General features: G+C 34.1%; 1 protein-coding gene across 2 annotated transcripts; it reads right to left on the minus strand.

The window, feature by feature from the left end:
• Positions 1–12,277: 12,277 nt before the first annotated feature.
• LOC113319176 lies at positions 12,278–16,700 on the minus strand. 2 transcript variants are annotated; one of them, XR_003345186.1, is made up of 5 exons: positions 15,737–16,700; positions 15,207–15,247; positions 14,902–15,050; positions 14,596–14,749; positions 12,278–12,479 (listed from the first exon to the last, which is right to left on the minus strand). XR_003345186.1 is itself a non-coding variant. In XM_026567452.1 (4 exons), the coding sequence occupies exons 2-4, from the start codon at positions 15,239–15,241 to the stop codon at positions 14,628–14,630; spliced, it is 306 nt and encodes a 101-aa protein (XP_026423237.1). In that variant the 5' UTR covers positions 15,242–15,247; positions 15,737–16,697; the 3' UTR covers positions 14,351–14,627. The 2 variants fall into 2 exon arrangements, 1 of the variants encoding a protein (XP_026423237.1); XM_026567452.1 differs by lacking the exon at positions 12,278–12,479 and having other exon boundaries at positions 14,351–14,749; positions 15,737–16,697.
• Positions 16,701–16,913: the final 213 nt, after the last annotated feature.

The following is a 16,913-nucleotide window of genomic DNA, read 5'->3' on the forward strand; positions in this document are numbered from 1 at the left end:
ACACCAAAAAGGACATTTCATGGGTTTTGAATCTGGAGGAGCATACTTGTACCTGCAACAAATGGCAAGTAAGTGGATACCATGTGCACATGATATCCGTGCAAGCTTGCGCCTCAGACCAAAGACATATGACCAGTAAGTGACTTTCTTATTACATTTGTCTAACTCATTCAACTGTAGTACTTAGTCACTAACTTTACAACTATGTTTGTAGGTATGTGCAATCTTACATGTATGTTGACTCTTACAGAAACTATATACTCCTTTCATTGGACCTTTATATGACAAAGCATTATGTACCAAGGTAAGAATGTGAGTAACTTGTCTTAGTTACAGACAAATTGTGTTACTTTATAATGTAGCACTAACACCTAGTGTGTATGCAGAATCCAAGGATAATGAAGCCTCTTAAATGTGGTAGACCACCAGGTAAACCTAGAAGCCAAAGAAGAAGGGACAAGGATGAAGGTGGTAGCAATAGAAAATACATGTGTGGGAAATGTTATGTGTATGGTCATAACAGGAGCACTCGTAAAGGAGCTGATGTTGAAGATCAAAAGCAAGGTAAATTTATTGGGCTTATTTGTGTATGTTCTGTTGGCTTCAGATTATATTTTTGGGATTATTTGTGTATGTTCTATATATATATATATATATATATATATGTTTCAGCTCCATCAACCTTTACAGGGCCTCATGTGTATCCTGATCCAACTACTAGGCCACCACCACATTCTACATCTGCATATGAAGCAAATGCATCACAAGCTCCAAGGAACACACCCAAGGACTAGAGGTGGTGGTAGAAAGAGAGAGGGAGAGCAACTCAACCACATGTACCAACTGCTATTGCACCATCTTCAATTGCTACTGCACCATTTTAACCAACATCTGAATCAGCAGTACTAACTCCTAGAGGAAGAAGAAATAGAGGAGGAATTGGTGGCAGGGGAAACAGAGGAGGCAGAGGTGTTTCTTCTGCACCAGTGCCACCAATAATTACTGCTACACCAGTCCCACCAGTTCAAGTTGCAGCATCTACTACAATTGGTTTGGAATGAGTGTTAGCATTTCATCCACTACTACTAGTGGTGGTGCACTGAGAGGGGGAGGAGCAAGAGGAAGGGAAAGAGGCCATACTGTGAACAAAAGAAATGGGAAAATTGTAGGTATTGGAGTATTACAATATGAGAGACCAACACTAGCTAGATAACCAACACCAGTGTAGGTTTCATTCTAAATTTCTTGTATTTTAATGACTTGTTCTTCTCTTGTTTGTTATGAATTTCGAAACTGTTGTCTCTTGTGAACTGAAAATAATTTGTTGTTCAATATAGGTACTAAATCCCATACTAGGACTAGATGGATGCCACATAAGAGGTAATTATGGTGGCAGAGGAGGTGGGCTAGTGCTGAGAGGTGACAGTGCATTTTCTTTGACAGCTGGAAGGGGGAAGAAGCCAAGGATGATGGACTGGTTTGGCATACCAGAGTAGTGGGATGCAAATGAAAACTAAATGTTGTGAATTTTCTTTAGTGTTTTATGGATTTGTGGCGTCTAATTTATTTTGCAGATATTTCTTTTAATGAATATTTGCAGACATTTCTTTTGATGAAACACGATATGTTATTTTAATCTCTTTTTTTATAAAAAGACTTCTTTTATCTACTCTTGGTTTGGTTTTCTTGTATAAGTTTGTTATTCTCTTTATATTTTGATCAAAATGTGAACTCAAAACCGTGTGCAGGTGTTTGGAACTGCGGCTGAGAAATGAGTATTGAAATGGCTGAGAAATGAGTGTTCATAGGGGATTGATGATGGATCCAACCGTATAATAATAGACAAGAAATATAGATCGTTGGATTTCATCTGTTCTCATCCGTTAGATATGCTTTGATGGATTTTTGTTAACACGAGCGACTCACGTGCTGACGGAGAATGACGACGTCAGATAAATAAAAATTAATTTAAAAAAAAAATTGTTAACTGTCAACGACGATACTGGAACCCAAACTCTAATTTGAAACTTCGTAGGACCCAAACCCCACTCTGGCCACGTTTTTGGGACCCAAAGTCAAAATATCCCTAACTTTATATACAATCAATTTTTTATTTCTTATATTTTACTCTTTAAATATTATTATTTTTTATTTTCAAACCGTTTTATATATCATTTCATTTATTTTGTCAATAATAAAAATAAAAATTAAATAATTACTCCCTCTGTTTCACAAAGACAGCCCGCTTTGAATTTCTCAAAATATTAAGGAGATCATATTATTTTACTTGACTACCCTTAGTTACTTACCTATTTTATTTTAATAAAAGTGATAGCAATAAAGACAATCTAAAATTGTTGTGAAAATTATAAATACGAAATATAAAAGGAAATTTTAAAAGATATCGAATTTATGAAGTATAAACTTTATAAGGAATTTAATTTTTAGAGTTAAATGTATATTTCCTTAAAAGGAATGAAGGATATATTTGTTTCCTCAATTATACTAATTTATTTAATATTTTAGATTGAGTCACGTTAAAAATGGATTTTTGATTATAAAGAATTCAAGGGTATATTAGAGAGTTCATTGAAAAAGTATGACTATAAACAGAAGCTGGACACAATTTTGAAACTGACGAAAAAGGAATAGAGGACGGTCTTTCAGAAACAGAGGGAGTACTTAATTTTAGTTGGATGTTTTGTTTGAATATATATATATATATATATATATATATATATAATGTGGTTAAGTAAAATAATTTTGTAACAATCACAATGATAGTGATAATTAGTAAATTTAATATTATATTTATATTTAATAGTAAAAAGAATGATTATTTTTAAACCGAATAAAATTGAATAAAACTATTTTCAGAGATATGTCTATTTTTGTCATTTGCTACAATAACAATGGACGAATCTGATATTTTACCAAACACACTTTGATTGCTTTTTTAATCAGCTTTAACTTTAATTAATTTTTTACCAAACGTCTAACTGCTTTTTTCTCACTGCACAACACAACATAGCACAACAGAAAAGTGCTTTTACATAAGCCGCAACAATACCAAACTAAGCCTAAGTTAGCCAACCTATGTTTTGTATTCTTGATAAATGGATACCTTGTATGTAAATTATGATCATATATATAATGTATTAAAAATTGACAGTTATTATGTTTAAATATGCAGTTAAGGTGTTCAGTAAAATGTCTGGATATAAACGATTAAGTTTTTAACCGGGTGTTGATGGTGGATTTTTGACAAAGGCTAAAATTGTAAAATCATAATTTTGCATATTTCTGACCTAACTTCAGACGAGTATGTGAAATTTATATTTTAGAAGTTAGACGTGAAAGCCCATGTCACAATAATCTCTGACTGAGTGTATAGCCTCTCAGAGCATGCATAAGCAATCATTAAAGCCTCCCAGTTGAGCTTTCAATATTTTACATATTTCATCAATACTGAACAATTTCAATATTCACTTCTGCATAGAATCGAGAATGATTGGACGGTTCCTAGACACATTTCCTTCTAGTATAGAGCAATAACGACTCCAAGATGTAGCAATATTCTCTGATTATACATAATAGACATTCAGAACGAGTATGATGCTTTTACTACCTCATACCTTGATTCTCGAATAAATATAATGCTCATAGATAGATTGCCTGCTAGTATAGAGCCATTAATTAATTAATTCTAGCGCAATATTCATCAACTGAATTCCTAGAAAATATTCTATTGTTACTACCATATTTCATTACTTAAATTCACGGCTTTTCACAGTAGAATTCCATGAATTAGTAATAAATATTCAACTTTCGGGCATATGGGCCACCACCTAGTAAACCCGGAGAAAATGGTGCGAGTGTACTTAACCATAACACACGAACGAGCACCCAGAAATATGGAAGAATAAGGATATATGAAGACCTATGCAAAATAGGAATAAAAAAAAAAGGAGACTCGCGGACCGGGCTGGCAGGCCGTCCATGCCGCGTCCATGGACGGTACTGCGCCTCTCATTTTTCCTTATATTATTGTTATTATTTGTTCCATATCTCTTGGAACTCCCTCATTCGTGGAAACTCTTAGTTTTCCATATTTTTCCAAATATTGCTCAACTCTCCGAAAAAGCCTAGTCCCACGACTATTAGGTCTTTTTACCAATAATATTAAAATAACATTGTTTTAATATACTAAATATTGGACGTGCGAGCGAAAAATCTAATTGCTCATAAAGCAAAAATTAAGAATTTCAGTCAAGATCAATCTCTTATGAAAATCCAAAATATTGCACAAACGTCCAACAAAATACCTAAAACTTTCAGGAATGGACGCGCGAGGGAAATGGTCGCCCGTGCACCACCATGAGGGAACTTGGCCGGTCCCTTGGCCATCATGGTCGGTCGGTCCCAGGTCTCTTCATTACTATTTTAAATAATTATCCATATTTTTCATAATTCTTCAATAATTCTCCATCCTTTTTCATGGACACTCTTCCGCACGCTCGGATGTCCATCCACCACCATTGGTCGGCTCTCATGCCCACTGGTTGGTCGATATTCCTTGACCCACATTGGACAACTCTCAACATAGTTCTTCAAAAATTAGGGTTTCGAATTTACGATAATTCGATAAACATCGATAATTTTTATATTGATCCAGCTACCGATATTTTAATTAAAAGTTATTTTGTAAAAGGGTCATAAATTTATTGCCTAATTAGGATCTGGGTCGTAGAACATGCCGTTGATGCGTTAGGGTCGTATACTAGCATTGACCGTTTAATTTTTGTACCATAATGCCCTAAAGAAATTGTTAAATGACAGTATATCCAACTCCTAGTTAAATATCAACTAATCTATGTAGACATTTCATCAAACATGTTAGCTACATTTTCATAGTGAGCACAAATCATCTAAGATTACTTCTCTTTCCCCAGGTAATCTCTTACCAAAATACTGGTACAGTGGTAAAATATAACACCCCAAAACTGCAATTGAAGATACTTACTTTTATTAGTAACAGAGAGGGGATATGGACATGGCAGCGAGGTGTTTGACTCGATCAACTGGTCTTGGAAGAGATTGGACAACATATTAAGTTCAATCGTGATGGAAATATGGTACTGTAAAGAAACATAAAATTTCTTAATGGATGGTTTCATGGGTTGACTAATCCGGGTGATATATTTGTCCACTATGTGGATCAAGAGAAGTGGACGACTATCAAAGTTGCACGACAAAAAAAAAGCATTTGCCAAGTAAGCATATTACATTGCAACCTATTGCGTTGGAAAGCTCAGAGTTCTTTATAATACAAGAGAGTGGATGATATTTGGATCTTGGAGAGTTACTCTCCACCAAACCGATCTGGAAGGGAAACTTTCGAAAATATATGAAATTGAAGAAGATGGAATAGGATGTGAAAGCTAATATTTTGTTAAGATATAAACTGTCAATGTTAGTCAAATGACGGTCAGGGTGTTTGACAAAATAAAACAATCAACTAACGGTCAGGGTGTTTGACAAAATAAAACAATCAACTAACATTTTTATAACGGTCTTTGGTTAGTGCACGACCCTTATGCACCAACTGTATGTTATACGACCCAGATCCTAATTAGACAATAATTATACGACCCTTTTATAAAATATCTCTTTAATTAATATTTAATGTTAGGTCCTGCTACCAACATTTTTGCTCGACTGAGCAACATGATTCGGACGGCCATCCAATATTTTGTTGGACTCGAGTCAAATACTTATTGATACTCAAATTCCTATTTAGTCATTCGACTATTCATGACATATTAGATCAGGAATGAGCACTCTACATAACTCAGCAACATCTGATTTCCTGTCAAATACTCGATATATCATAATATGTCCATGATCGAGCAATCTCATTGGACACTCGTCGATTCAAATTATCAGAACATCAGTATTGCCTCAAATGGTAAAATAATACATCACAATTTATCAGACTCAACGTTTGTGCATTATCCTATCCCAACAGACACCTTATGCTCGATCCATGAGTCTCAGAGTATACCACATTCGTCCATTACGCTCGACTCATCAAGGGTAAGACTCATGGTCTAGCCAAGTCAACAATTGACTAATTAAATATATGTTTGGCTTGCAGACTCCACATTCATGAGACATCAATCATGTCAAATGGGGGGATATTCACTAGGGTTTTGGGTTGGCGGTCTACGACAAGTGTGTACACCCACGATGAGAAATGTGAGTAAGTCGTGCAAGCAGTTGAAGAGTTGGAAAAGTTGTGGATGGACAATCAACCAATTCTACGATGCACGTGGAACTGGTTTAACCACGATTTCCCATTTCCCCACTTTTTCACTCCTCTGCAACCGTCACACTTACTAGAGATCAATGTGTTTATTATTTCCGCAATATAAATAAGTTTATTAATCCATGATTGAGCAACAAAATGAATTTGTCAGAACTTATCTTATCCGAACTCAACAGTTCACAAAACTTGCACAAGTCTCCAACATATCCACAATCCTTCAGCACTCATTGATCTCACACACATCTCAGCTTCCCTCCTACAGATCGACCCTCATCCCTCTTTGTGACCGAATTAACTCTGGAATGGCCATTGTGTTGGTTTAGGACGGAGTCTTACAGATTGATCTCTCGAATTCAAATCACTCATGTTTGTTAAAGGTTTAGACAATTTGCTCAATTGAGGATCCGCCTTGCACAACCCTCCACTTTTCCTCAAAAAACCAGCAAATCGTTTTCACCCATCAACACTGGGTTATGAGATATTGTAATTTAACTATATTATATGGGTATTTTTGAACAATCATTACGGTCAAAGTCAGTTTAAAACCTAATGCATCGATCGCATATTCCACGACCCTTACAACCTTTTTACAAAATAACTCAAAATTTAATGTTATTACATTTCACATGGATAATAGAGAATGTTAGAAGAAAGAAACATGCAACACATATCATTTTTTGATATTCAACACCATTCTTCGATCTCTGTGTTTTATGGTGTAACAACATATGATGAAGTGCATTACAAGTACCTCTGAACCTTCCATCATTCGAATTCAAGGGAACCTTTTGTGTAAGATCGATGACTACATTATATCTTCTCTCCCATTTCAAACTAAAAGAGTAGAAAATAAACCTAAGTCCATAGATCAATAAACTACTCCCTCTGTTTCAAAAAGACTGTCCTCTATTCCATTTTCATCTGTTTCAAAATTGTGTCCAGCTTCTGTTTATAGTCATATTTTTCAAATGAACTCTCTAATATACCCTTAAACTTTTTATATTCATAAACTTATTTTTAACGGGACCCGATCTAAGATATCAAAGAAATCTATATAATCAAGGAAACAAATATATCCTTCATTCCTTTTAAGAGAGTATATATTTGGCTCCAATAATTAAATTTCATATAAAGGCTATGCACCATAAATTTGATATCTTCTAATTTCGAAAAATGGGTCATTTGTCCAAATATTTTTAAAATATGGTTGTAAAAATTAGTATGGGTGAAATAGACACAAAAAAAAAGCAAGAATGAAACTGGATTCATCCTTTCTTAAACTTAAAAAAGAGTGAGGATGAAACTAGATGCATCCTGATGTAAATTAAAAATAAGAAAAAGTATTTGAAAATGGGTAGGATGAAACTGTTTACATCCTGGCTATTTGTACATTCTCGTCCATTTGAACAATATCAAATTGTACATGTTTTTTTCACCCAGGAATTGTTGTTATTGGATTAATTGACCAATTTTGTGTTCTAATTTTCCTTTTATATTTCGTATTTATAATCCTCCTAACAATTTTAAGTAGTTTTCACTGCTAATGTTTTTATTAAAATAAAATAAATAAGTAATTAAGGGTAGTCAAGTAAAATACTATGGACTCCTTAATATTTTAATAAAATTAGAACGGAAAATCTTTTTGAAACGGAGGGAGTGAATTTTTTTACTCTGCGGTTAGTAATTCTATTTAAGCTAAACATACTTCTCGGTGCCTTTTGTTTACACATATTTTTTTAACCTATACACAAACTAGTATTTTAGTTGTTGTTAGCCACAAAATTAACACATAAACTTCAAGCTCAAATGCAAAATATATTGTTATAATACGACTAATATTAATTGACCAAGGTCAGATATAAACAATTTAAACTTTGTATTAGATTTTGTGTCCGTACTACGCACCGGGCATACCAGCAAACCATCTATCTTCATTTTTTTGACTTTAACCGTATTTTTAGTTTGATGTCTGTATTTTTATTTGGTTTCATTTCGTTTGGTGTGGCTCCTTAAGATTTAAAATTTTCTTAAGCCCGTCTCGCTTAAGATTTTTCATTTGGTTTGGTGTGGCTCAGTTTTGACTCGTCATCCCGATAAATATTTGGCTCGGCTTTGCCTCGCCCCGTCCCATTACATACTTAATATTTTTGATTTGGCTCGGCTTCACCTCGTCCCGTCCCAATGTATACTTACGATTTTTGATTTGGTGCTGTGGCATTCCGCATCAACCTTTGAAATGTTTACCATGCATTATAAACAGCTAAAACCACAAAGTTTTATGCAAATTACAAAATTTCCATTTTTTTACACTCGCAATGGGTGAGCTCTATAAGCGTAAGAATACGTGTACGTGCTTTGTGCCTAAGACCATTTCAAAGGCATAACACGTGTACGGGCTTTGTGCAAGCATACAGACATCTGCTTGATCCCTTAAAACAGCAGGGTAAGTTTATCATTTTCAGTTGGTTAACAGAGAAACTCATTTTCTCCGCCACCTGCTTGGTCCATTCACTTTTCCTCCTCTCTAATTCCCATCTCTCTGTTTCTCACGCCATAAAAATTTGAAGAACATCGAACACCATGTTGTATTGTTGTTGGTTGAGCAATCTTATCTAATTCGATTGATTGTATGAGAGATTTAAAAAATGGGGTAGCAGTAATTGGTACATCCATGCTATTATAGAAGAAGAAAAAAAAACGAATCGACACTAATCATTAGAAGAAAAGAAAAATTGGGCAGCAGTGATTAGAAGATTCTTGGAGCATTATCAATTGTTCGTCATCATTCATCACAATAATGGTTTATAGTTGACTGAAATTTGAGCATTATCAATTTTTCAGATTTAAAATTCTATGGACTGATCATGTTTCAATGTATAAATAGTTAAAACTACTCATTTGGGTTCTAATTAAGTTCGGTTTTGTTAGAAAATTTGGTAGAAAGTCATTGTAATTAGCTAGATTTGATGGCTTTGTTTCAAAATTGAAAATCATCCACTGATAACGCTTTTTCTCTAGTAAGGTTAAGAAGAAGATTAGTTGATTTTTTTGATCCTGATAGAGGGAGCAGATGTAAATTGATGCGGGCGCCATTAGAGAGAGGTTTTTGTTTTTTTTTTTTATCTGCTGAAAGTTCTTCTACCGATGTATTGTACACCTAACGGACGTAAGTAACGTCCAGTTAAGTATTTAAGTATTTGGTGTAAACCAAGTGTAAATAAGTAGTTAGGCATAAATCCATACATAAGTGTTGTACACTCACGATTTTTAACGGTCAGTTAAATATGTTAAATATAGGATGTAAACAGTGTGTAATTCAGATTTTAAGGTAAATATATGTGTAAACAGAGTGTAATCCAGATTTTAAGGTCTCAACCAATAGAATAGAGTCCAGCCATCTGTCCTTTCCAGAATTGCTCTAGTTAAAAGCTTTTATCTAATTTAATTTGAGAAAAGTGTCATACTCACCGTGCAACGTGAGAGCACATACTCCTATAACTTAATGTTTTAAAGGACTTAATGTTTTTAAGGAGGAGAGATAAAAAGCACAAATGAAAAATATATTGTTAGAAGACAACTTATATTAATGGACGAAGGTCAAATATAAGCAATTTGATTTTGTATAAAAAACTGACTATTCACTTCTACGCATTAAATCAGAGATGTCTAAACTATTCACTTATTTAATGAAAAATCAAATCCTACGAGGTAGGGAATACCCCTAAACCCTCGTTCCCTACTCTAAATATAACATTTTTTTTAAAGGAGTAGCGAGCGAAGGGAAACTATTTTTCCTAGGCCTGTCAATATTTGTCCGATATCCGGTATTCGTTTCCGAGTATTCGAGATTTTATAGGATTTTATCCATTTTATCGGATATCGGATCGGATATTTTATCGGATATTTCTTCCTTAACATATCGGAAACGGATTAGACCCCATCCGAAATGTTAATATCCGATATCCGATAGTATAGGAACTTATTTGTAATTTATCCTAATTTCGAGTCTAATATCGGATATTGTCGGATAAATATCTCATAAGTGTCAATTATGAAAATGTTTTACAAAGATTTTTAAGCTTTTTTGTTATAAGCGGATACTATCGGATATTTATCGGATATCCGACAGCTTAGCCTATCAGAATCGATATCTGATTTTGATATCCTACAGGATATTATCGGATATCGAATATCCGGTAGTGCTTAACATGTCGGATATCGGATTTCTAAATATCCGACGGATATTCTTCCATTGACAGGCCTAATTTTCCCTATCGGGATTTCATTTTCCCTTTTAAAAATAATATTAATAAAATAATTATATTCCCTCTGTTCCATTTTAGATGAGTGATTAGAGTTATTTTTTTTGTTCCACATTACTTGATAATTTTCATATTTTTCCCACGAAATTACCAATAATACCCTAACATTTTGTTTTGGAACCATAAGTTTATTTTTAAATACACTAATAACAATTAATAATTGAAGATTTTTCTCAAGAGCATATATAGAACTATTTTATATCTCTTTCAATTTCTTAATCTGCGTGAAAGCTTCCGAAACATCATCTAAAATGGAACGGAGGGAGTAGTAGAGATTGGGTCTTGGTTTCCATTTTAATTTTATATTTTTTTTGTTGTTGCTGCGTTTTTCTGGTTATTTAGTCAAAGCAGCTGATCGTTACTCTTCTATGCTATTTCAGACAGTATTGTTGGTTTTTACATTGTAAGTACACATGACTTTGTTTTGCTTCTCTTCGACCCTAAAACCATTACTTTTTTTTTTTCATTTCTAATTGTGTAATATCAGGTAATAAATGGGAGTCGAATTAATTATTCTCCAATTTAATATATTAATTGATCCGTATAAAACATACATTATGTTATCTTTGGCGCTATGGTTACAAAAAATTAACATATTCATTAACTATGTGAAAGACTAGAATATGACCCGTGTCGTACCCGGGCTTTCGATTTTGTTCAATCTCTATAACACGTATGAATGATATTTGATCTGCATTAAAATTCTCTCCCGCATGTCGTATCAATGTAGATGGATAAATACTAATATAGATGGATAGATAACTTCATGCAGTGTAAAATCATGTGTGCCATGAAGCAGAACCTGTTAGTACAACAGTCATTTCATGCCAATTTACACATCTCTTTGATCTATGTGATAGATAAATAACTCACCACTATATTGACTGTGATTCTTCCCAGAGGGTTGAATCCGTGATTGAATGGAACCACCATTTATGGTCATCGTGTACTCATATTCTAAATTCTCAGCAATTTTGTCCTCGGCAAGGTGAGAACGGCATTTACCCATGTACATTTTTGTAGGATCATCTCATTCATCGTCTCTTTGTCATAATGGGAGTTGTCAGCATGCTATACAACATACATTTCCATTACTGGGTAGATATAGATATCTGGTCCCCATATTTGCGCATCTCGTATGTGTCAGACCGACTGAATAGTTTTCCGTGGAGGTAGTAGTTCACACTTGAAATTGAAATTGTGAATCACCTATATGACTATGATAGTGTGTAATTTATAAGGACCCTGATAGATACGATACCCTTGAGTCCTATTTAAATGGCTTGTGTGAAGTGCATGGGTCTCGATGGAGTCGGGGCACTGCTGTTATAAGAGGATTAGTCGCAGTTCTTATTTAACCTGGTCTTGGTTCCGAAGGGAGAATGCAGACGATCAGGTAAAAGACAAACCAAAATCAAATTTTTGAGAAAGTTTAGAGAAGAAATAACGCACACCAAGTGGCATGATAAGCGGAACAGTCTCTTGATAAGGATGTTAAAAAGTTGTTGACATTATAAGGAAAAATGAACCAAGGTGATTATCTGAGATCCTACTCCTGGTGATTTTTTTTTAATAAGGAATCCACGTCTTCACAAAAGCATCGACAACAGAACGAAAATAAATACAGTGAACAAAGAAAGATTGGTATTCATCTTTTGTTACTTAATTTTGAGTTCCATTCAACGTGTCTGATTTAGAAAAATACAAACCTAAGAAGGAATTAGTAACATTGTTCCTTAGCTCTGATCCAAAAGTGACGAAGGGTTCACCATTTTTAACCATGGTGTATAGCTCCCCATTGTCGTTTCTGCTAAAGCCGGTTCATACAGCTGGAAAGTTCAACACATAAAGAAACTTAATCAATAAAGGCATTATGCACAATATTGCTCATTTTACATCTATGGCATTCAAACATCTATAGAACGGATGATACAAAGGTAGGCTCCTTCACAACCAAAGGAGAAGAATCCTGCATGTCGAACACATAACAAATAACCTTCCAAGAAATACCTAAGCAAAGAGAAAATTTAGCTGATTGTCCGGTTAAGGTAAATCACTTAATTCAGCACTAAAATACCAATTTTTCATAGTTGAGTTGTAGATTAATTTGTTTTATTCATCTTAGCATTAAAAGCAAAGAGAAAGTTAAGTTGCAGAAAATATCTAGATGGTGGATATCAGTATTACTGGCTCTCTATAACACACACGATCGTCTTGGGTCTGGTCATAGGTGAACCATCAATGTAACAATGGTAAAGTTTTACCACTCATCCTAGAATTTGCTTATTTATCCTGCACTGCAGATTAGTTTTCCTTAAATGTAAACGTATTGGTTACAAATAGTAATATAGTACCGCAGGTAAAAATAGAAACCATAAAAAGAATTTGTTTTTGGTTTTCTGTGTAGCTGATTGTCCGTCATACATTTTCAATAGTGTACTATGGGTAACACTTAAGTCACAAATGGTTTTCCGCTCTTGGTTTTGTTGTTGAGTTTTCTCTAATTCTTCCTTAGAGTCAGAGATGATTAAGTGCCCCAGGGAAGCTCTGCTAGTTTGTATTGATCTGGGAGATACTTTCATTTTCATATTCTACAACCATTTGCGACTATGTAGATCTGTATACAGTCTATGATTACAACTGGGAACAACTGATTGATGTGATCCTTCAGCTGTATCACCGTATCAATAGCATTTTTTTAGCACCATTATCAATCAATAGTATTTGTTAAATAAAGGAACAACCTGCCAGCCAAATCAGAAATGAATCCAAACTTCTAATTGCTTTGACACCTGATACAAAATTAAATGGAGCAATAAACAACAACACTTCCTAAGAAATCAAACCATCATCAACCACTAAGAATTTAGGGTGATGTAATTGACTCAAGGTACACACACTATCATGCTTAGCTAAATGACTGTAACTAACAACCTTCCAGCCGAATTCGCTATAAAACCAAAATGCTAATGCGGGAATGTTTTTTCTTTCAAGAATAGAAATGTAACGAAGAAGAATATAAGTGCAATGTTAATAAACTGATACTCCACAATATTAAGAAGAATGGAATTATTGCTTCAGATCATATTTTTCACAACCTCGTATCTATGACCACCACAAATGGGGACAATACATTAACCAAAAAACAACCTGACAAACCAAAAACGTTTTGGCTTAAACTGGCGAACATTTTAATTGAAAATGGCGACATACATTTTAATTCGTCAATTTTAGAACCATAAAACTACCTTATTACGAAAAATTATCCATTGTATACACATCACAATTGATAATGAGTAAACTAAATCATAAAGACAGCAAAATGGACTGAAAAGAAAACACAATTTTATCATCGTGGGCACACAATGCATTGAACACATATAGGCCTTGGGTGAGTTATACTAATACATTAATCGTGACTTTGGAGGTGATCATATTGCTGCCTGGATGTGTCACTTTATAACCAAAATGCACAGGTAAGGATTTACAACCATCTTCATTAACATTAAATTACCATAACTGGTTACAGCTCCTTCTCAAGTTGCGTTCCCTAACCTGGTTACACTTTCTTAATGCCTTCCTAGATGTGTATACTTCTACAATTTTGCTTAATCCTTTTTTATACTGGTTCATCTTTGTATAATTGAAGCTAATTCGGTATTATTATTGTTTGAAGGCAAGCATTGTTTTCAAATTATAATGTTCTCAAATGACCATTACTAAATTATACAATTGAATTCAAACTCATTCATGCTTATTTAACATCGATTAGTTAATGTTGGGTTTAACCTATATAGGTAGATTTAGTGATAGAAGAACATGGGGCACCAACATATATCATAGCAATTATCACCTGGTAAAAAATACTGGAAATGTACCAAGTACCCTTCAAATAAGCTTAGTGCCAGTTATAGGTGAGGCTTACCCAAATCTGGCATGATTTACCTCCATTAATTTCACAAATCTGGTTGATCGCCTTATGCTTGAGGACTGGGATTTTCTTGAGAGAGTTTCAGCAGTTTTGAAATGTCATGGAGAAGCACTGCATCATTCGGACAAAAGCATCCAGAACAATGAATGTCGGTACCACCAGATATTCCTGTAAAGAGATTTATGAGAAGTCAAGCCAAAATGTAGTTCTAAGTAGATACGACAAAGTAATTGAACTGTGGCTAAAGTTTACAAAACATTTAAAAGATTTTAAATTCAGTTGAAATGTAATGATGGATTTATAGTTATTTGCAGATTTACCTGACACACCAAAAGCTCTCCATAAATATAGAGAAGATGAGCTCAGATTTAAAGGGTTCAGATCTTCTTTGCAAATAAGCTGCTCCATTTCATGGCAATTATAAGTCATTTCCCCTGCTGTCTGCTGTCTGATGTTTCGAATTTTGCACCTACATGAATGATCATATTTGTATGACGAAACGACTTATAATCTCAGTATCTCAGTGTCCACTCCCTTTCAGTAAACAATAAGAAGAAACCCATTGGCATATGCAATTCTAATGAAGTAGGTTCAGAGCTGCAAATCAGAAGATTCAGAACTTTACCATCTTAACTGTGCGTACCACCTACTTTGGGACATTATATGCTAACAAAGAGAGAAAGAAAAATAATCAGTTCAACCATGATTATCATATATACTCAAGTTTTGGGAAGACATTTATAGATTTTTGAGTTTGGGAATTGCCCAAAACATTCTCAAGAGGATAAAACAATTGTAATGTCAAATGAGTAATCTTGTCACAGATGAATAAGCCCCAGGCCCAGACTATCAACAATATACATTTTCTAAGAAGGGGCTTACTTTTCTCATTTCTCACAGAAATAAAAATTCACGTATTAGTTCTGTCCATAACTGTATGTAACCAATGTTTTGGTATCCAGTCACAATTAAAAATCAATTGAACAAAGTCAAAAACAAAATTCCAATTGAAGAAACTAATCAAAGACATGATTTGCATCAACAAAGTCGATGACGGTGAAAAATCAATTGAAGAAATGGAAGAAACAAAATTCAAGTCAAACAAACTCATCAAATACAAATGTAAAGAAAAATTAAATTGAAGATTGTACTGACCTAATAGTCTTGAGAGAGTATGCAGAAGAAAGATATGGAGAAACCTGGGAAGATGATACCTTCAGTTAGGTTTATGTAGGGAAATATTTCGAAGGATAACTCTTCTAATGTAACGCATAAAATTGATTATTCGGGAATTAATCAAAGGAATTGAATGGCGCAAATCATGTCGTTGGTAGAAAGCAAGAAGATATCGCCGACAATGGGTTTCGTAACGGAAAAGGGATTAAGTGCAAGAAGAGATCTGCCGATCTGGGACGTCGGATTAGGCCTTAAAAAGAGGGTTAATTCTTAACCACGATTTATCTTTCGCAGTTTCGAAGGAATGACAGCCATTGATCGGAGAAAAACGCCTGTCCGGAGCCGTCCGATCAGCAAAAACACATTTGTTTTTGTAAGATAGATTATACACATGTAAAAGCCAAATCATGACAAATGCGGATTTCTTGTTTTTTTTTTTTTATCGTCAAACCACAAGTATTTCATTCCACAAGAAACACTTACATGATGGTTTTAAAGGGAAACAAGTACATCATAAGATGAAACAAATACAAAGAAAGATACAAAACGTAAATAAATCGCGAAGAGAAAGAGCGATCTACCACGATAGCACCCAAATCTTGTACTATAAGATTGGATAAAGAATGGTATACAAAACTGTAATTCGACCATATTGATAGTTTTTTTTTTTCTTAGAAAAGAGATACTCCTATGACAGAGGAGTGATATGCCCAAAATTCTTCATGTGCGACTAACCCGAACCCAAGATCTATTTTTCTGATGAAGAAGAAATTGATCTTTTCTCTTGATGAATCGCGATGTACTTTTATCAAAAAAACCAAACACGAACAAATCGTTAGGAAAAAAACACTATAAAAGTGTAGATAGAATCGTCAAAATAGCGAAGATAAAAATCGCTCTAATAACGAAGAAATTATTGAAAACAACAAAAATTATTAAAAACAAGAAATTTTTGCTCAGATCTAGCTCCTAAAGGACTAAATCTGAGCAAAAAAAAAAGAAAAAGTTGATGGGTATTTCTCTAGTTTTTGAGAAGAGAAAGAGAAAATAAAAGAGAGAAAAAATGCTTATTGGTTAAGTTGAGATTTCTTGTCAATATATATTATTAGGAAAACGGGGTGTGACCAAAGCGGTTGGGATGATGCAAGAATGATAA

This window comes from Papaver somniferum, chromosome 10 (genome assembly GCF_003573695.1).
Source record: "Papaver somniferum cultivar HN1 chromosome 10, ASM357369v1, whole genome shotgun sequence".
NCBI lineage: Eukaryota > Viridiplantae > Streptophyta > Magnoliopsida > Ranunculales > Papaveraceae > Papaver > Papaver somniferum.